Source organism: Misgurnus anguillicaudatus, chromosome 9 (genome assembly GCF_027580225.2).
Source record: "Misgurnus anguillicaudatus chromosome 9, ASM2758022v2, whole genome shotgun sequence".
NCBI lineage: Eukaryota > Metazoa > Chordata > Actinopteri > Cypriniformes > Cobitidae > Misgurnus > Misgurnus anguillicaudatus.
The window spans coordinates 15215621-15237517 of NC_073345.2; the positions used below are offsets into that span (position 1 = coordinate 15215621).

General features: G+C 37.5%; 2 protein-coding genes across 2 annotated transcripts in view; one reads left to right on the plus strand and one right to left on the minus strand.

Annotated features, from left to right (window-relative positions):
* Positions 1-14168, plus strand: part of LOC129423285 (uncharacterized) — a 28651-nt gene extending 14483 nt beyond the window's left edge. The window contains exons 4-12 of the mRNA XM_073870984.1: positions 1141-1338; positions 4083-4212; positions 4267-4384; positions 5365-5585; positions 6221-6304; positions 7822-8103; positions 11274-11416; positions 11629-11840; positions 11915-14168. Coding sequence (XP_073727085.1) covers positions 1141-1338; positions 4083-4212; positions 4267-4384; positions 5365-5585; positions 6221-6304; positions 7822-8103; positions 11274-11416; positions 11629-11840; positions 11915-12317 — 1791 coding nt within the window. The 3' untranslated portion in view covers positions 12318-14168. The remainder of the gene's footprint in view (positions 1-1140; positions 1339-4082; positions 4213-4266; positions 4385-5364; positions 5586-6220; positions 6305-7821; positions 8104-11273; positions 11417-11628; positions 11841-11914) is intronic.
* A 99-nt stretch (positions 14169-14267) lies between these two features.
* bnip1b (BCL2 interacting protein 1b) lies at positions 14268-20217 on the minus strand. Its single transcript, XM_055180927.2, has 6 exons — positions 20059-20217; positions 19772-19864; positions 18623-18714; positions 18416-18517; positions 18113-18231; positions 14268-15509 (listed from the first exon to the last, which is right to left on the minus strand). The coding sequence occupies exons 1-6, from the start codon at positions 20191-20193 to the stop codon at positions 15313-15315; spliced, it is 738 nt and encodes a 245-aa protein (XP_055036902.2). The 5' UTR covers positions 20194-20217; the 3' UTR covers positions 14268-15312.
* Positions 20218-21897: the final 1680 nt, after the last annotated feature.

Consider the following 21897-nt stretch of genomic DNA (forward strand, 5'->3'; position numbering starts at 1 on the left):
ATTACAATAATAAGGTGACTTGACTTGGACTTGACTTGACCTATTACAGGACTTGACTTGACTTGACTTGATATAGCCTGTGACTTGACTTGACTTGACTTGCCCAAGACAAAAAATACTTGGGACTTACTTGAGACTTGAAGGTTCAGACTTGAGACTTACTTGAGACTTGCACATGTGTGACTTGGTCCCATCTCTGACAATAAGTTACCTACTAGTTTACTAAGAGTACACTAACAGAACACTTGCATGTACACTTTCAGTATATGACTAGTAAACTACTAGTTAACTAAAAGTATATTAAAAGAACACTTGGAAGTATACCTGCAGCACACAATAAGTAACCTACTAGTTTACTAAGAGTAGACTAACAGAACACTTGCATGTACACTTTCAGTATATGACTAGTAAACTACTAGTTAACTAAAAGTATATTAAAAGAACATTTGGAAGTATACCTGCAGCACAAAATGAGTAACCTACTAGTTTACTAAGAGTAATCTCACAAACATTTGCATGTACACTTGAAGTATAAGTCTAGAAAACTACTAGTGTACTCATGAGTTCACTTGCAGTACAAATTAAGAACTAATTGTGCACTAGTTGTACACTTAAAGTTGACTACTCTTACACTTATAGTACACTTAGAAGTATACTTTTATATACTAAAAGTGGGCCAATTTAGTCCCAAGCGGTATTCAAGCAGTACACTTACAAGTTTACTACTAGAACATAAATGTTAGTACACTTACTACATAAAGTATACTTAAAACTATACTCCAACATTACTTAAGTATACTTAATAAAATGAACTTAAAGTGTACTTCTTTTTCGTAAGGGATGCACCAGTGGGTTGTGATATTTGTTCCACCCCCCCTCCACTGAGAGAACTCTTATGAGGGTTTCTGTCATTTCTGTCACTGACGGAAAGAGGACTGGCATTCAAAGGACAATGTGGAACCAACTGGAGGACCTAGACTTTGCAGATGTTAAGGCAGTTTTGCCTTATGGAGCTGAGACATGGAGATTCACAAGGACCACTTTGAAGAGGATCCAAACCTCGGATGTCCTCGGAGAATCCTCTCAATCCACCGGCCCAAGACTATACGAAACAATGATTTGTGGCAAATTACTTACCAGTGTCCCGTTGAAGGGGAGATTGTGAGACGGAGATGGGCCTGGTTAGGACACACTCTGCGAAAACCGATAGATAACATCACCAAGCAGGCACTCACCTGGAATCCTCAAGGGAAAAGAAAATGGGGAAGGCCAAGAAACACCTGGCACCATGACCTTGAAGCAGACATCAAAGTGACTGGCCTGTCCTGGGGCGAACTGGTCAGATTAGCACAGAATCGAAAGAGCTGGAGGGAAGTCGTCGATGGCCTATGCACCAGGAGGTGCAATGGGCCTAAGTAAGTAAGTAAAGTCCTCCACTGTGATTGGACGGCCAAATGAGAAGTGACATTGATGAGCTGAGCGTTTCACCTAAAGTTGAACATTTGCTCGGCTGCTGGTGTTTTTGAAAAGCGCTTGCACGTCCATTTGAAACAATTTTAAACATACGCCAGTGTAAACGCTTTGGTGCGCACACTAAAGAGCACCTTATGTCAACTTTATATGATTTTAGGTATTGTTTGGGCATGGCTAAACATATGTTATACATTATCATCTAGCTATTCTTTTGTTGTAGGGGAGAGCGAGGCACAAAGTAACGATTTTTGGCTTTGGCTCTATCATTCAAAACATATTTAAGTCAGATCAATCATTTTTCACACAATCAACATAGACATCTCTGCTACAAATGAACACTTAAAGTTTGTTTTTGGGACTTACCGTTATTGTACAATTACACCGACAGTGACAAAAGTGCAAAGTTACAACAGCTACAACAATTAACCCCACTCTCCCCTAAATCTCTTTCTTTACAACAAATGCATCTTTTTACTCATGGGTCTTATTCAATTTTTAAGTACTTACCTGAAAATGGTAGGTCAAAAAAATATTTTTGCTGTTGAATGAGCTTCATATGTTGTTTGATTTATTAGATGGATCAATGGATCTCAGAATAAATGGTCAAATATTGGTCCCTAGCTGTCACTGGGGCAGTACTCTTTTAGAGAGTACACCTTTGTACCTACAGAGTTCGTATTAGTACATCAGAGATAGTATCAAATGCATACATATCTGTACCTATCTATATATTTTTATGGTACATATACTTTTAAAAGGTACTGTACTGACAGCTTGGGACAATTTTTGTGACCATTATTTCTGACAGTGTACACAGATTCTGTTTGGTCCTTTTAAAAACTATAACTCAGTTTTCTTTTGCCAACCATAAGTATTAAACCTTGGCATGAAGCTCACCCAGATTTAATTCCAGAGGTGTCTGAATAAAAACTTGTTCCAGTGGGCCCATACATGCCTGTGTGCACAATAACTTCTCGAATTCGGTCAGGAAAACAAAAGTTAATCAGACAGACATTCCAAGAATCCCAAGAACCTCGGGCACAAATACAAGAGTGCCCAATATCCTGATATATTTAAAGGACCGCAAAGACCTCTGTGTTTCCCAGTCAAAGTGTTTATTTGAAAAGCAGCACTACCTAAACTTACAGTACAAGCCTCTTAAGGAGTCCAGCAGTATGCACGACTTATTAAATGTGCCCTGATCTACAACACAAAAACGTATCCAGCCCAACCTCATCTCACCGGAATTTACATATTTTACGAGGTGGCGATTTTGCATGAAGTGAATCGATTAGAAATTAAAAAAACTGCAGTAATGAAACTCAACACTAAGCCTGCGCCTAAACCTAGAGTCATGGGCAAAAGCAGATCATACAAAAAAACACACAAGGTAAAGAATTTAACCTTGATTTTATAAGTTTGTCGACTTCATAAGGATTGGGATTGTATTATGAAGTCTATTGACATATTTACCAGTTTCGGAGTAGTTTGCATATTTCTATGATAATATCAAAGGTAGTTGCATCTGGGAGTTGATGTATGAAAGCAATAAATTGCAAAAAGTGCACAAGCCCCCCTGAATTAACCAGAGCAAGAAAATCCAAGTAAACCTCTACATTTTAAGCAGTATTCGACCTGTTGTTCCTATGACAGCTGTTTGCACTTGTTCAGACACACATTGCTGATCTCTACTCAAAAGCCAGAAGGAGAGCAAGTAGTCAATTCATAAACACAAGAGTAAACCCCACTGTAAATATAGTAAACATTTACATTTCCAGTAACGTAAACATGTACCAACGAACAAATCAGACACTGAGAAACACTGAAGTCATTAACTGCTCTGAATTACCTCTCGCAAACTTAGTGTTGAGCCGTCTCATGGGGTTTTTGACAATGAGACAGATTACGACATGCTTGGGGTTTTTCTATGATCCTTGTAGTAACTAAACTGTCACATATACAGAAAGATTTTGTATTGTAATCTTGCGAGTCTAATCTTAACTAAACATGCAGGGTCTGAGAAGAGCAACACTGATGTTATTTGTCATTGTCTGGACACTTGTATGCAAGAGTAATGTATAACTGATGTTCCCTTTCATTTGGTCACTATGATGTCACATCGATGATCAATGAATTAGGAACTCTGCTTGCGTGTCTAGAAAAGAGCTAATGAGTATCGGCATGCAGCATTGGCATCTGCATCTGCATCTGCTGGCAATACCTTGCCATCCAAGTATAAAAGGGCAGCAGGTGCGCTGCATCAGTAGTTTTTCGCTTCGAATCTGAGCAGTCATCTGCTTAACTAGAAGTGTGGTTGTCTGGAGAGTGTCTCTGATCTATTTTGGTGCGAAGGCGTTACAGCGTCTGTCTCTGCCTGATTTTAATCGCGTATGCAGTGGTCATTTCCCCTATGTGCTTCAGCGTTCACAAGAGAGCTTTCCCTAAAAGAGCTGCACAGGCTGATTTGTGTCTTTTTAAAGACTCATTTCTCACGTGTTCATGGGTGTGTCAGCGTCTTTCCACCCGTGTGTTTCTGGGTGCGGACAATTTTATGGTTCAGCGGATGGTCGCAATCGCTGTCTCACAATTGCTGCCTGGGTGTTGCGCAGGCGGCTTTTGCGGATGGGTCATGTTCCCACTGTGGAAACATGTCCATTGTGGATCTAAGGATGCGACTCCACTATGCCCAAAAAGGTGGAGTCCCCATCCCGCTGCCCCGGACAGCCCTGACACAGATGGGTTCGTGCGGCAGGATGTCTGACCTCTGAGTCACCATGAGAACTTCCCCCACAGGGAACCAACCTTCCGGGGCCTCTAACGCCTCAGGTCCACAGCCAGTTGAGGTGTCGGAGAGAGGAAGCGGACCAAGCATACTGCCCCTATCTTTTGGCTCTTCTGACAAGGACTGGATGTCGGTTGCTGCATAGGAGGGAGGTCTTCCACTCTCAGACGTCGGTTCGAATCACTGAACAATCTGTTGGTCATGCAATGTCCACACATGTGGTCCAGGAATGCCATCTTTGGCCTTTGGCGGCCGCTCCCGTACCCTTCCAGAAAATGCAATAGCAAGAGGCAATTAGACAGGTGACCAGGAGATGGCATCAACTGCTTTCTGGGAGAAGGTGGTCAGTGGCGGCTGGTGACTTCTTTTATTGAGGGCACAGGATGCGAAGTTCATCACAACATGTATGTAGCTTGTCATGTGTGTGGTTCGTAATTTCAAAATATGTGTTTTGCGCTTTAAGAGATCGTGTTTGCATCACGTGTCATGCCGAAATAAGTGCTTTTATAAGTGTATTTCACGGGTTCACACTTACAAACAAGTTAAAAGAATTAAATTAGTAAACGTATTTGGCGTGCTGTCCGGGGAGAGGGCTCTGAGCAGGGAATGAGCCTGAAACACAGAGTGTGGAGGAGGGATTCTGAAAGATGCGAAGGACTTTCTGTGAGTTCAACTGTGATTTATATATGGCTTGCTTTCGAGCTGTTTGGGTGTAATGTTGCTTACCGATTGTAAGCGGCTGGTGCTATTGACTACTGATTGAAAACAGCTGAAGTCACTTAGGTATTTAATTTGACGTGTTCGTCCCGAACTTTGTTAATAAAACATCATTTTGGGAATGTGAGCGTCTCTTTTATCATAAACGGTTTTGACGCATGTGCAGCAGGCACTTATTTTGACAAAACACGTGATCTCCCGACACGCAGGACACATATTTTGGAAAATGGAACCACACATGTGACAATCCGAACACTTATTTTGAATTAGCGCATCCTCGGATGAGCAGTCACAAGCCGCCACTGATGGTGATGGCACCACTCCCTCTGAGAACCCTTGGTTTTGTTTTATTTCTGTTCCCACAAAAGAGCAGTCTCCCCTTTCCTCTCCAGGTCTGGAGAGGACGTTGGGCCCTATGAGTGGTGCATAGCCGACCCATCCACTCTCTCCTCTGTTGCCATGACTGGACGTCTGAAGAACCCAACTACTGTAGGTATCTTCACGATCCAACAATACAACTGCGGAGAGTCACCCTCACGCTCCCCCTCCACTCCTCTTACCTGCCCCACTGTAGGTATGTCTGTGGTGCCTGATAGCTTGCTAGAGCTACCCAGTACGTCGCGTTGGCTCATTTGCACCATCAGACTCGCCGACCCCCAAATTCTCTGGCATTTGCGTGTGCAGTTAATGCTGGACTGTTGAATTCATTAGAACGCAGGACAGCAGTCCCACTGAAGTTATTTCAGAGGGTCCTGGTGCATATGGCAGCTGTGGCGGCAATATCTCCGCTTGGGCTGCTCATTATGAGACCGCTTTAGCACCAGCTTTATGGCCAAGTCCAGAGCATGGTGCAGCAGCTCTTGCTGCCAAACCTTCAGATAGGTCAGGCCCTTCGTTTCTTTGGGCAGGTAAATCCGTAGAACAGGTCTCCAGGCATGCTGTGGTATTCATGGATGCTTCCTTCATGGGGTGGGGAGCCACGTACAATGGGCATGCAATATCAGGAGTCTGGAAGGAACCCCAGCTCCATTGGCTCATGAACTGCCTTGAGTTGTGGACAGTATATCTTGCTCTTAGTTATGAGGCAAAGATGTTCTAGTTCGAACAGACATTACTGCAACCGTTGCGTATATCAACCGACAAGGTGGTCTGCACTCCTGTCACAACTCGCCCACTATATCTTCCTGTGTAGTCAGAAGCATCTGACGTCGCTTCACCCTGGGCATGCTTAACCATGTGGCCAACCAGCTGTCATAGGCAGCACATCCAGAAGAGTGGTGACTCCACCCCCAGGCAGTCCAGCTGATTTGGAGACGGTTCAGGGCAGCACAGGTAGACCTGTTTGTGTCGACAGAAATTTTACTCTCGGACCAAGGGAACACTCGGTACAAATGCGTTGGCACACAGCTGGCCCCGGGTTCTTTGCAAATGCTTTCCCCCAGTGAGCCTGCTCGCACAGACATTGTGCAAAGTCAGCGAAGACGGGGAGCGCATCCTACTAGTGGCACTTCACTGGCCCATTAGGACATGATTCACAGAACTCGTGCTCCTTGCCAGGGCCAAATTATCCAATGGGCATTATGGGGCCCAATTGACGGGAAGAAATTAAATTAAACAATCTAAATAATGAGATACGCTGGCATATGTCAGATTACAGAAGTAAAATGGGTCATGAACACTATTTAATATTGACTTTACTGGTCCAATTTTATTGATGATAACTGTTGTCCAGCACTGTTTTTTTCTGCCCCAGTTTTTACCATACAATACCATAATATATCAAATTTCTTCTGAAATCATATAATTTTGCATTCCAGTTCTTATTCATTACATTTTATTATCAAATAACTACAGACTATTCCTTGTGTTTATGTCACCCAGTTATGGTGCAATATTTAACCTCAATGCTAAATGATATCATTAAACTAAGCGATGGTATATAAATCATATGTGGTTACTATTAGGGTAATTTCAGCCTACTAGAAGTATTTTCTATGCCAAATATAGCCCATAATAAGCTCACCGTTCCCCCAGCTGGGGTCTTGTTTCCAAAGCTGTTGCACATATTATGGATGTAGGCCATTGACGGCGCTAACGAAAGGATGCCAAGGGGATATGTTTGGTTTGGCAGGAGGCTCCAGTGAAAGCATTCAACTGCTTCTCACCTCGTGTTCCTTCAATGTTCTTGCAGAATAAATAAATAGATCCCCGTAAACAGATCGTCCCTTTTACGCCTTAAGCTAAATATTGCGGTGACTCCCTTTGCGTTGGTCTTGATGAAGAAATAACTTCATAACTGCATAAAACTGTATTCGGCTCCCAAGTTCCCTATGCATCAACTTATATAGAATAGATGACCCTGCAATTTATGCTCCAAAGTTTTTGGTTTTCTCCATGGGTTATGTAGCTGCATTGAGACTAGACGTGAAAATCCCCATCAGGCCAGTGTAATAGATTCACCATGTGTACTCTTAACAGGACATTTTCCTGCAGATAGGTGCAATAAAGCATTCATTATTTCCAAGAACAAAGCACATTTAACCCATGTAAGCCCTACATTGGGGCATGTTGTCACAAAAGCAGCCTGCAGTTTATTGACACTCATATTTTCCACAAGTAGGCTAGGTTTTTATTATTATTTCAAATGTAATAAATACTTTGCATTTCAGATCAACTTAAGCAATGAAACAATTAGTAACGCAAACGGCAGCGTGACGTGTGACAACTAGCCCCGGTCTGTCCCATACAGTACGTGCCTTACGTGAACTTTGAATGGACGCATGGTTGCTGTAGTGTCGGTGACTGTGATTGGTCAACACCTGCTCACCTCCTTCATCCAAACTGACAAGAGTTGGAGGAAACACGGGCAGCATCCATTCGCCTGATCTCACTGCGGATCTCTCTCTTCGCTGCATACACAACACGGTCTCTCTCTGGTCATTGCAGAGTGATCAAACGCATCACAGCGTCATCATCATCGCGAGAAATGCGTGTTAAATGTGCCATCGTAGCGTTTTTATTCATGTTAGCGGTGCGGCAGATAGACGCGAGTGATTCAAGCAACGCTCATGAGAGCTCACTGGAGAGATCAGTGAATATTCAGAAGAGAAGATTGTCTCTGCAAAACACAGGTAAAACATTCATCTACACGTTTCTGTGACTTATTTAACTTTTATATGGTCTTTCATTGAACTTCTGTGGAGGAAGATGAATGAGGCTGAGGCGCGTGTGTCTTAATGGGCGAATTTATGTGTGGATTTATGGACTGTTTTCAATTTAAACCTTTCAATTTTTTTTAAACTTCCATTTCTATTGTGCTTTTCACAACTTCGCATTGTTGCATCCTTTAAAAGAAAGTAAGAAATAAGAAACACATATAGAGATAATGAAATAGAAAATTAGAAAAAAAATCAAATTATAAAGTAGAGACTGATTCATTCATCTAAATAAAAATATTTTTAATTTACATATTTGGTTTTGAAAATAGGTATTGATTAAGATTGTTTAATATAATAATTTTATTTTGTATTTAAAAAAAAAACACACGTTCGAAACGTTAAATCCAGAGTCATATAAAGAGAGAGTTACGAAACGCTTTGATCTCGCCGCCGCGCGGTCACGTGATTCATGTAACGTTCTACAGTTCCTAACCAAGCAGGGCTGTCAATCTGTTTGCATAGGTTTTCAGCTATTTTAGGTAAATATTAGCTTGTAATGTAAATTGATCACTATACTTACTATGTTTATAACGGTTTTTTTTACTAGGGAGTGATGGAAATACAGTAAATCAGTTAATAAAGATAAACAGTGAATGGTGACTCAAAGATAACTGTGGTTATCTATACCAACTACAGCAACACAGTTTATCTTTTATTTTTATAGCAAAAATATGGCTATATAAATGGCTATCAATCTGCTAAAAACATAATTCCTACACTTTTACTATATTAAAATCACAAAATAGATCGCCAACGCGGTTATTTGTAACAGTGAAACATAACAGAAACACACTAAATTCATATTTAATTGTACTTATAGTACTACACATTAAATGTTAATATAATTATACATGATTTTCGAGGATACGTCACTCGTATTACTTACCAAACACAATGAAACACATAGCAGCATTGTGAAGCAGTGTGACTTTCTTATAAGGCATTTAGCTTGTAGCTGTTGCCCCTATAGTGTTACTCGTAATATATAAAAAAAAAGAAGTATAAAGTAGATGGCCACCAGTAATAAAATATTAAACCATTAAATCTATATTATTCACACATTATACACAACTCATTAAAATAAAAAAAAATTCTAGTTATTATTAACGATAATCATTACCTACAGTAGAGTTTATAAAATATCACTGTTGACTATATTCATAAAATGTCTGAAAATGTCAAGAGAAACCGTAATTTCATCGATTTACCAGCAGGTGTCATTGAAATGAATGGGCTTCAGTGCTGCGTTTGTAACTATGCGTCACTACATGACACGCTGTTACTTCCGCATTCCATTCTTACAATGGACGTCTATGTGAGTGTCGTAACTCTATTATTATACGACTCTGGTTAAATCTAGCGTCGATAAAACAACTGGGTGATGACGTCACGCTCAAAACACAACTTTACGCGCCAAACGTAATATTTCGCAAGTTTTACATCGCTAACAGTTGCTTAATCTTCTAACATTATATATTATAATGTTCACTGTATCGTTTACATTTTAATACATATGCATGAAATGTTGCACCATACATAATTACAAGTTACTCCACGTGTTATTCAGTGTGGATACATTTGAGCATTTACACATGTATTCTCAGAGGGGCAACTTTTCGATCTCTCAGATGAAGCCAATACGGAAGTGACTTAAACTGCAATTCATCGACGGGCCGCTAGAGGCTGGCTCCAAAAGGAATCACATAGACCCCCATGTTAAAAGGGACATTTCACAAAACTTTTTTTAAGATGCAAAATAAATCTTTGGCATCCCCAGAGAATGTATGTGAAGTTTTAGCTCAAAATATCATATAGATAATTTATTATAGCATGTGTAAATTGCCAATTTGTTTGTGTGAGCAAAAATGCGCTCTTTTTGGGTGTCCTTTAAAATGCAAATGAGCTGATCTCTGCACTAAATGGCAGTGACGTGGTTGGATATTGCAGATTAAGGGGCGGTATTATCCCCTTCTGACATCACAAGGGGAGCCAAATTTCAATTACCTATTTTTTTACATGCTTGGAGAGAATGGTTTACCAAAACTAAGAGACTGGGTTGTTCTTTTTCACACTTCGTAGGTTGATAGAAGCACTGGGGACCCAATTATAGCACTTAAACATGGAAAAAGTCAGATTTTCATGATATGTCCCCTTTAAAATGCCCAACATTACAATAGAAAATATTATATTTACAGTTTGGTACAAAAAGTGTTTTTGGTCTAATTTTGCCATTTATGACAACTGTGAGTGTGGTGATTTTTTTTGTAACTCATCCATTTAAATTATATTAAGCCTTAAAGTTCTACGCAATTAAGGGCGTGGCCTCTTGAGTGACTGGTGAACTGCCACTGCTGTCACTAGAATTGAGCTAGGTAGGCGTTCTTTTAGGAACCAGCCACCTCCGCTTCATCCACGTCCCACCTTTTTACCCATTTTCGGTTATCCACGAGTGACGTGTGGCCGCGACGGCCTACAGTCTCAGGAGGTTTCGTGATATAGTCACGTCATTTTTGATTATTTTTTCGTGATATTATCACAAATTTCCGCGTTTTTCGTGACGTATAACGGATTCCTGTTTTCGTGTGATCATCACGTATTGGTTACTCAACTGCTTTTTCCTGTGTTTAAACCATTGTCGCCTGGCGTTAGGGTTAGAGTTGGGTTTGGGTAGGGATGTCATTTTATGTAAATCTATCCCTAAACCAAAGCGACAATGGTAAGAAAATAGGGCAAAACCGTTGAGTAAACAATACGTGATAATTACACGAAAACAGGAATTAGTTATACAATCACGAAAAAACGCGAAAATTCATGATAATATCACGGAAAAAGAATAAAAAAATTATGTGACTATACAATGAAATTTCATGAGACTGGGCTGTGACGGCAGGCACCGCCTACTATTGGCTTTAAAAAAAGCTCTTCACAAACCTATAGGTGACATCACATATTTTGTATTCTTTTTGTATGACTCTTTACAACTCCGGACCGGAGCTGCCGAGTTAGACACGGATCCGGCCTGGAGTCGTCTGCTGTCTGGGTAAAGATTTTTTACGAACCTAAGATTTTCTCTTCATCTCCAGCAGAAATACAGCATTGTTTGGTGAATGCCGGTGATGTGGGTTGTGGGATGTTCGAGTGCTTTAACAACAACTCCTGCGAGATCCGTGGACTTCATGACATCTGCATGACGTTCCTCCACAATGCAGGCAAATTTGACTCTCAGGTTAGATCCTTACTGATCAATCACTCATGAAGGAAAATACATGTTTACAATACTGTATATTTAGAGAATCATAAATAAATATTAATGCATGTCTCAATATTACGCTCTTGTTAATGAGTGCAGGAAATATGCCATAAGACATCATCACCTAAATCAAGTAAATCAATCATTAATTGCATTATGGCTTTTGGTTTTATTATACATCACCGTAGGGAAAATCATTTATCAAAGATGCGCTGAAGTGCATGGCCCACGGACTGCGTCACAAGTTCAGCTGCGTCAGCCGCAAGTGTCCGGACGTAAAACAGATGGTATTTCAGCTTCAGCGCGAATGTTACGTCAAGCACAACCTTTGCTCGGCCGTGAGGGAGAACGTCAATGTCATGGTAGAGATGATCCACTTCAAAGACCTGTTTCCTAGAGGGTGAGTAGTTAAAGACATGAAACAAATTGTTTTTTTTACAAGATTGATCCTCATACTTTTACTTGCCACTAAAGGCCCCATGTGGAGTTGGTGAACATCCTGTTGGGCTGTGGTGAGGAGGTGCGTGTCGCCATTGGCCGCCGAATACGAACTCAGTGCGAGCAGAACTGGGGAGCTCTGTGCGGGAGTCTGAGTATATGTGCCCTCGAAAAGGTAGAGCACCATGCCAGTTCCACCCTTGCACCCGCCGCCACCACCCCATTGGGGCACAACACAACTCCACCGGGACCTAACGCCAATTCCCTCCCATCTCCGGCAAGGGTTCTTCCTGAGGCTGATGGGGAATCGGTTTGGGCGCTTACAGGAGAAGATACAGATGAACATCACAGTCAGTTCTCAGGTCCTCACACACAAGACAACATCTCTGATGGTGATAAACAGCTGAAGAGATTTTTAAATGCCACCAAAAGGAGGTGAATAGAGAGGGGGCGACGGTGCCTTTAGCCCACACATATAAAAGGCTTGTTTGATGGTCGAATCTCTGTCTCTGCTTCACTTAAGGACATACAGTATATGCTGCAGTCTTCTGTGACAACAGACTTGTTATGGTTTTGCCACACGAGGTTTTCGTTTGTTTTGTAGGTCATTTTGTGCAAACATAGACGGTACAACAATATTTGACAGCAGGAGTCCCAAAATGTTGCAATATGTTTCACCCTTTGTAGATGTATTTGTAGATTGTGTACAAAGTGCATTCCTAAGACTGCTGACATTTGAGTCTGTCAGGCTATGATTCAAAATAACATTATAGGTTTTTGCGATGACATCATTCCATATGCTTATTTGTTTGTGCTGAAAGACTATTTGGATGAATCTCACGTAAACATATTCACATTTAACCCCAAAATCAACACAATAGACTGTATATAGTGCTTTGTGACATTTTATTAGAATAAGTGTACTTACTTTCAAATTGTCATCACTGCCATAATGCAGCTTGATTTGTTTTCTTGTGAGGTAAATTAATGGTGATTCTTATTACTGTGATCATTTCAACATTATGGTATTGACAATGTGAGAGGAAGATGTGCTAAAACTTAAAAAATAATATCCCTATGTACAATATTGACCCTAAAATGGCCGTCTTCCTTTAGATTTTGGGGTAAAATATGACCAAACGTGTTATTATTATTTGCTTTCACTGGATTTGGCTCTATAAAGCACAGAAGAGGTACATCAGGATATATAAGCTCTTATATGCCACGTTTCATACAGCAGAGCTATATGCCTCTACAGCAATGCTGTTATGAATGCAGTGTGACATATAATGTAATATCATGTTTTTGCATGGACAGTTTTCATACATGATATGAAAAATAAACCAATGCCTTCCTAGATAGAGTACAGTCAAATACACAAACATTTTAAACATAATATAATATGCAGAGCAATGATTTTGGACCTACCTCATCTCTTTTAACCTGCACATATGCTGTGGAATATATTGCATAACAAAATGTGTCCCGTATTTTCGTACCCACTCCCCTCTGCAGTATGTGTCTTGATATTTTCTTTTTTATTTAAATTAATTTTTCTGAAGTTATGCATGAAATTTATTTTGTTGACTTTTATTTTGAAGTCAGGTTTATTACAGCCACTATACAGTGCTGTTACGTTGTGCTATTTATTTTATTTTTTATTTTTCGGTAACATTTTTTATTTTACTTTGGATCTGTAACAAATTCAATTATATTCACAGAAATTAAACTTTTTCCATAATGAAACTTCAGTTATTTAGTTGTTTTGATTTTGCAGAGTTCAAACATATTTACTCCTACTAACTTTTATGAAGTAAATTGTTAGAAAACAAAGTGATATTACCTCCATTTAATTCGGTTTAATTTTATTTTGTATTGCGCTTTTGCAACTTTGCATTGTTGCAAAGCATGCTTTAAGAAAATATTTATTACAGAAAATAAAATAGGAAAATGATAAAATACACAGAATAGCCTATTAGATAATAACTCTCAAGCGTATTTTAAAAAATATTTATTCATTAAGATACAAAGTCAACTGGGCGATGACGTTACGCTCACAACTCAACTTTTCCCGCCAAACTGAACAGGTAAGAACATTTCGCAAGTTTTTGGAATGCTGACTTTTATTTTGAAGTCAGAACAATTTACATAAAAACTTGCGCTTATTATGATAAATACTTATTTTTTCATTTTGCTTTGATTTACTGTTATTTTACTGTATTTTTATCTGTAACAAATTGAAGTGTAATCACAGAAATTAATGTCCATAATAAATGAACTTTTATATTCAGTTATTTTGGGTCTTTTGTGTTGTTCAAACATAGCATTCACTTCTACTAACTGTTATCAACATCTAAAGTGCTAAAAAATAAAATGACATCACCTGATGCTCGAGTATGTATCTTTAGTCCTTAGAAACCAAGACCACAGTGTTTGTTTTGTGCTGTGCATCTACAGACTAAATAATACATGGCTGTCACATCAAAGTAAATGATTAAACTTATTATGAGCAACACAAGCACTGCTGTCATAAATTCAGACGTTTTTATTTCATTCCTGGATGAAAATAAGACATTGTTTTATAAATCTTATAAATTAATAATGCAGATAGAGTGCAGTGCAGTCTATTTCAAGATTAACAAATGTGCAACTATATCAATCAAATGAAATATTGTACAGAGTACTTCCGTTGACATCAATGAAACAAGGACACGAGCTCACTAACACCATCTAGTGGTTAGTTTCACTAATGACTATTCTCAAACTTATTTTTTCTGGAAACATTTAATAGAGAATAGTCACTTCTATTGTCAATGACCATTGTCAGGACTGTTAGAGCTTATTAAACAAGATATCCATTTAATTTACTACATTTAGAAAATTAAGTAATAAGATGTGTTATTATCAGAGTCTTTTGTAAATGCTTCACATTCATAAGGCACAAAATCTCACAGATGCAGATTTAGTGTATGCTTATCCAAAGAACAATATTGATTTCAATTGTACAAAAGATACAAATATGCAAATGAATATCCAAATATAATAAAAAATATATTTTTTTCTGTTCTGGAACTGAAAAACAAGATTTTGTAATTGCACTTTAATATTCTGCCTTCACACCAGTGAATACTAAGTACTTAGTAAATTTGTAATACTAAGTACAGTATATTTTGTCCAACAAACTGACATTGTAAAAATCTTTGACTGACAAAATGGTTATTTTCATCATTATAATTCCTGAATGGAATTAGCAGTCATGGTTATTAATGTGCATCGCTTCTCGCTGACAAGAAAATCCTCTGCTAGTCATTAAAGCCAGGTTTACCTTCAGAATTATGGAGTGAATCTTATATGAAACATTTAAAAGCCTACTGAAAAAAAATTACAGAAAATTTACAGAAAGCTGTGGAAAGTCGAAGCGGGTCCTTTTTCAGCTAAATAAATGGAAAGAGTCTTTTCTTCAAAATGTAGAGAACTGTAGCGATAAACAGAGCGAGTGCTAAAAAGATGAGCAGTTTGTCGGTCAGTTCACGACGATTATATTTCAGAATCAGTTTTCTTCCCAAATGAATGGTTCCCGTCATAGCTTTAAATTCTTCATTCGACTCGTGTACAGTTCTTGAAGACGTTGCTGGAAACAAGCAGATGGAGAAAATAAACAGTTTTTAAACATTTAACACACAAAGTCCACCAATGTTTGATATGTAAACTCATGTTTTACCTGCTACATTAAAAAAAATCTATCTTTCACTCATGTCACCTGTATGCTGTATGTATTGCATCAATATATTGAAGTGAGTAAATATTGACCAAATATCCAAATTCACAGATATAAGACTATATTAAAGGAAAACACCACCGTTTTTCAATATTTTACTATGTTCTTACCTCAGCTTAGATGAATTAATACATACCCATCTTTTTTTAATGCGTGCACTTTTAATCTTTGTACAGCGCTTTGTGAATGTGTTACCATTTAGCCTATAGCCCCATTCATTCCTATGGCTCAAAACAAGTTTTATTTTGCGCCACCATACTTACTCGTGTAACTACTCATGTAACAGTCTTTGGATAGAGAAAGCATGGAGGTGTTTGGTGGCTTCTAAATTCATCCCTGTTTGGATCCTAAGGAATGAATGGGGCTAGGCTAAATGCTTACACATTCATGACACACTGAACAATGACTAAGAGTGCACATATTGAAAAAATATAGATGTGTGTTAATTCATCCAAGTTGAGGTAAGAACATAGTAAAATGTTAAAAATGGTGGTGTTTTCCTTTAAACACTAATGTATGCTCAATTTTCAAGTCTAATTTAACTACATAGCGCTTTTTTACAATGTTGCAGTGTTTTAAAGCAGCTTTATATAAAAGACGAAGAAAAGATAAAACAGTATAATTAAACCGTATGGCTCTTAAGAAATAAATTAAATAAGAGCAGGAGATTTACTTTACATAAAGAATTTGCAACAATATCATGATGATAAGCAGTATTTAAAAAGCATAAAGAAATTATATCAACATCCCAGCACCACACACCTAAAAAACGGAAATAGGGCTGCACGATTCGGAGAAAAAATCTAATTGCGATTTTTCTGATCAAAATTGCGATTCGCGATTTAAAGTGCGATTCATTAGTATATAATAAAAGAGGTACATCCAGGTTTGTTGCACCAAAGAAAGATGCTGTGCTACTGTTTATTTAAAACCTCTTAAACATTGTACCAAGTTGTCTGCAGGACTTTGCTATTCTGCAGACAAACTTTTTTTTTAATCTAAGAACATAAAAAAAAATACAATTTAATTTTTTTTTTTGAAAGTTTTATTTAAAATAACATATAGGCCAATGTATTTTGGCTGTCACTACAACAATGCATCTGACAAGCAAATGTTTAGTTTTTCTTTTAATCATAAGACTATACTCATCTTGTTTTACTTTTCAGGCATCTGTAATAAATGTAAATATATTAGTTATTAGAATCTATGATTTAACATAAGCAAAAAATACAAATAAAACACTGCACAGTCCTCACTGTAGGATTTTAAAAGTGGAGCTGCAGAAGCTTGTTCAGTTAAGAGTAAGGAGTGATTTTAATTTTTGGTGTGTAATAAACATTTCTGACACAGAAAGCACCAGGTTACTGTCACTTTAAGACACAAGACAGCTAAACTGCTCTGCTTCAATATAGCCTACTGATAAACATCCAGCTGTTTATGTTCACTTAGACAAGAAAGAAAACTTAAGTTTAGTGATCACGCGTGTGCTGACTGCTCTCTGTGTGCGCGCATCATGAACCCTCATGCCTGTAAATATTCAAAGCGGTGCAGATGTGCGCGTGCAAGAAAGTATAATGTACCTGTTTCGTCTGCTGTGTTCCGGGCTTTAATGAAACCTGCTTATAGTCTGATGAGGCGTTTGTCATTGTTTGCGATGCATGACGAGAAACGGACGTATATACACCTTTCTTTAAGTCCAACATTACACAAAAGGGAAATGTTTTCGCGCATTTCTGTCCTTTCATTTGCCGGTTAATGAGTTATAATGCGTTTTTAAAATGACTGAATCCAAAATCTGCCAACTTCATGACATTCCGCGTTGTGCAGTTAATTCCATTTGTATGCATTTCGCGATTCTGTCCGTGTTTTCCGCATCGCGGAAATCATATGGCCGTACACTTTGTTGAGGAGTTGAACTGCTGCTCGCGCTCATGTTTTCCAAATGGTGTGATGACGTGTAGTCAGCACCTCAGTGTTCATGCACTCTATTGGTCTAAACTGCATCAAACGTAAAATGCGCATGAAGCGAACTGTCGGAAACTGCGTACTAGATGATTGTTATATTTAATAGTTTTGAATCGAAATAATCGCATTTCTTGCGATTCGAAAATCGCATCCATTCACATCGCGATTTCGGTTTAAAAACGATTAATCGTGCAGCCCTAAACGGAAACAGTAATATCTTTAAGATTGTAGTGAGACCATTATAATAAATGCTATATTAATGGATCTACAAAACCCTAAGCCAAGCTAATGTGATTAAAACTAAGCATGGAGGAAAAAAGCCTTATGAGAAACCAGGCTTTGCCCTGGAGGTGAAGTTCTCTATGGCATGATACAGCTGCACCCCATAACTTTTTGGTTAAAATGGAAGCTTATATTAAAGATTATTACATTTAATCTTTAAATCCAGAAAGTATCCCTTGCTATATAATGTAAGAGTCCCATGATTTTACCCAAAGTGGTGATGGTCTCCTCGCTTTGATGCACCTGTTGTGCCATCATACGGCTGATGCTCATCAAATTCTCTGTGATGTCACTGGAAGTCTGCACCATACCCTCTTTAGTGGCCTTCCTAAATTTGACGAAACACAATAAATGTTGTAAATAAAGCTAAAAGAATAACATTTCACATTTGATCCAAGCAAGAAAGTAAGTTGCATGAATTGTGGGTAAACTGTTTAGGAAGAGCTGCATTGGTCAAATGTGCTTCAACCTTTGCAGTGATCTGACAGCAGCTATAAAGCTTTTAAATGTACCTTTGCCTCACAGAATTTCCCCCATCAAGAAGTTCATCTTTCTCCAGGTTATCAATGGCCAGTTTGCTGGCCAGATTTGCCTTTCTCCATGCCATCTGATTACTAAAAACACAAAGACAGGAAATAGTTTATTAAAGAATGACATTCAACTAATCCTATTAAAAATAACTAGACATAACAAACACCACACATTTAGGTTTCTCTAACCTTAACATTTGCTTACGATGGCCTTCAGTTTCACTCAAGATGCTTTGCTTGTCAGTCTCCCGATCTTGTTCTTTAGCCATCTGTTCCATGTCCTATCAAGACAAATGCTTCATTTCATTTCAACACATCTCACTGTGAAGATATCAAATGTATTTTGTCTATGCATTATTTGCTTTGAAGTTAAGTGTTTGTTTAAATGTAAAACAACAAGCACCAGTATTTGTTGATTGTGATTGATAGCTCACCAACAAATAATTAAAATATAATACATAAACAGAAATATATAAGTAAATGAACATTACATAAATCAAAACGATATCAAACATCTACCAGCTCTGCTCAATATGGTAAAAAAAATCTTTTTTTCCCAAGCTGAGATCCCCAGAAAAATTCAAAAAATAAATGACAAAGTCAATTATTTAAGTTTATAAGCAATTTGCTGTCTTTATAATATCACCATACCTATTTACCCAAAATGTTTCTTTATACGTAACATATTTAGTAAAGTGGTCACTCACTGGGGGGTCAATACATTTTTTATTCTACTGTACATTTTACTACATAAATTTAAACTAATGACATATTCCATTATTATATCTGGATTGATATGTTTAAAGGGGCCATGGCATGAAAATCTGACTTTTTCCATGTTTAAGTGCTATGATTGGGTCCCCAGTGCTTCTATCAACCTAGAAAATGTGAAAAAGATGAATCCAATAACTTAGTTTTGGTAAACCATTCTCTACAAGCACATTAAAAAATAGGTCGTTGAAATGTGGCTCTCCTTATGATGTCATAAGGAGCTCTTATTATAATAATACCGCCCCTTAATCTGCACTATCCAACCACAGCACTGCCATTTAGTACAGAGAAAAGCACAATTGAGTTTTAATTGCAACAAACCACCATCATTGTGATCAGTGTTTGAATTTTATCAGCTCATTTGCATTTTAATGGACACACCCAAAACGACAAATTTTTGCACACACCTACAAAGTGGCAATTTTAACATATTATAATAAAATATTTATATGGTATTTTGAGCTAAAACTTTACATATGTGCTCTGGTGACACCACATATTTATTTGACATCTTAAAAAAGTCTTGTGCCATGGCCCCTTTAAATCAAATGAGTTTTAAAGCCTCACCTGTATTCTCTGTCTTAACAGACTGAATTTTTCCTTTACTGTAGAGTTGAGCTGCGTCACTACCGCCTGTGGCCCGCAGCTCTCTCTGATATCCTGACAGACACCAATATCAGCGAAACATTACACACTTTTACAAACAACAACGTCAGTGTTTACATACATTTAGACTGTGTGAAGTTAACATAGTCATATAAACACGATGCCGCGTTGGTTTTCAAAATTATTTACACCAGGAACCCCATAAACTTTAAGCCTAAAAACGTGTTGATATGAAAAATAAAGTCTACCTGAATAAGAGCTTTGATTTCCAGGTCGTATTTGATGATTTCTTGGCCACATATTCGGACATGAACATCAGAGGAAGACGCCATGTTTGTTGTTATACGGAAAACCAGAAGGTCCAAACTTAAGCGCTTTTTCATAACGCGTTTCTGTCGGAGGAAGGACTGCAAGCAGCTTGAAATATTAAATCATCTATTTTATTGAATTACTGCAATCCTGACATTTATACACATAATTTGATTTGGGTTAGGAAAGTGTTAGGAATTGGCATTTAACTTTAATGGCGCAATATGTTTAAATGTTTAAATGTGTTCACATATATATAATTGTGCAATTTTGTATTATAATGCAATAAATAACTGTAATAAATTGTATCATAAATTTTACCACATAAGAAATATTGTTTATCCATCTATCAGGGCTGTTTTCAAACTTTATGATGCCAAGGAACCAAATGCAATAAAACAAACACATAGAAAATATATATAGAAATGTATATATTTTATATATAACGAATATATAGGCTTAATGGCTATACTAAAGGTTGGATGTATAACGAGATTTAGTTTTAATATAGGGCTACTGCAACAACTTTGACATTAAATCTTAATTTTATAGCAGCTTTACAAGAAATCCTGTCTTATAAACCCAAATAAAAGGATTGTAATAAGAAAAACACACCAGAAAAATACAAAGAAAATATACATGATTCTGAAATGTATGTAATGAGAGATAAACATCTAATAAACACATTTTACAATTTCTCTTTCACTTTTTTCTCAGAAATCTTCTGGGGATCCCCAAAACCTTCTGGAGACCCCCTGGGGTCCCCGGACCAGTTTAAAACCCCCTGTTTAAATAATGATATTTATTAGAAAATTCTTTAATCACAGACATTTGGAAGATCACAATACCATAAAAATAATGTTTTTTGTTTGTTTGTTTTTTAAGTTTCCATTCATTAACTAACATTAATCAGCAATGAGCAATATGTATTTTACAACGTTTATAAATCATTTAATTCAATATAATTCAATTAAATTTGTTCATTGTGCATTAACTAATGTTATGTTAATGGATCCTTTTCAATAAATGTTGAAATTAACATAATAAAAAATAAGAATATATTTTGCTGTAGAAATATTGTTCATTTCATGTTAACTACTTATCTAATGTTAACAAACAGAGCGTTAATGTTAACTGTTATTAAAGTTGTTTATTTATAACCCTGTCTGTAAAATTCAGGCTCATAGTCTAATGATGAGATCTGGAGCATCAAAGTTTGATTTCACATTCATTTCAATCTTTGACATGACCTTATTACTTAGTCAATATTAAAGATATCAAGGTTATATTTTGTTTACATTATCAAGGAAGATTTTATGGTAATTCACACATAAATAACTTTAGCTGGATTTTCACAGGCAGGTTAACATTTTACACATTTGCTGGTTTGGACCCATAAATTATAAGAGAGCATGTTGTTATCATTGAAACAGTACTGTGACGATAACCACAACCCCACGGGACACTGACAGAAAAGTCTGTGAAAGTTTATCATTTCATATTAACCGAGAAATGCAAGACTGCTGCCAGAAGTGAAAGGCATCCAAGAGCAGAGTGAGGAAGAGAGAAAGAATTGGAGGAAGAGAGTAAAGAAAAACAGATTGAGGGAGTTGGGTGATCAGGCCAGTCATACCAAAAATATATTTACGAAACCTGTGAATAAAACCTACAACCTACGCAAACTGAATTATTAAGTCAAAGATTTCATAGACAACATCTGATATTTCTAATGCATTACTGTAGGAAGTAGGGTAAAGTTAAGTGTGCCTTACTAAATT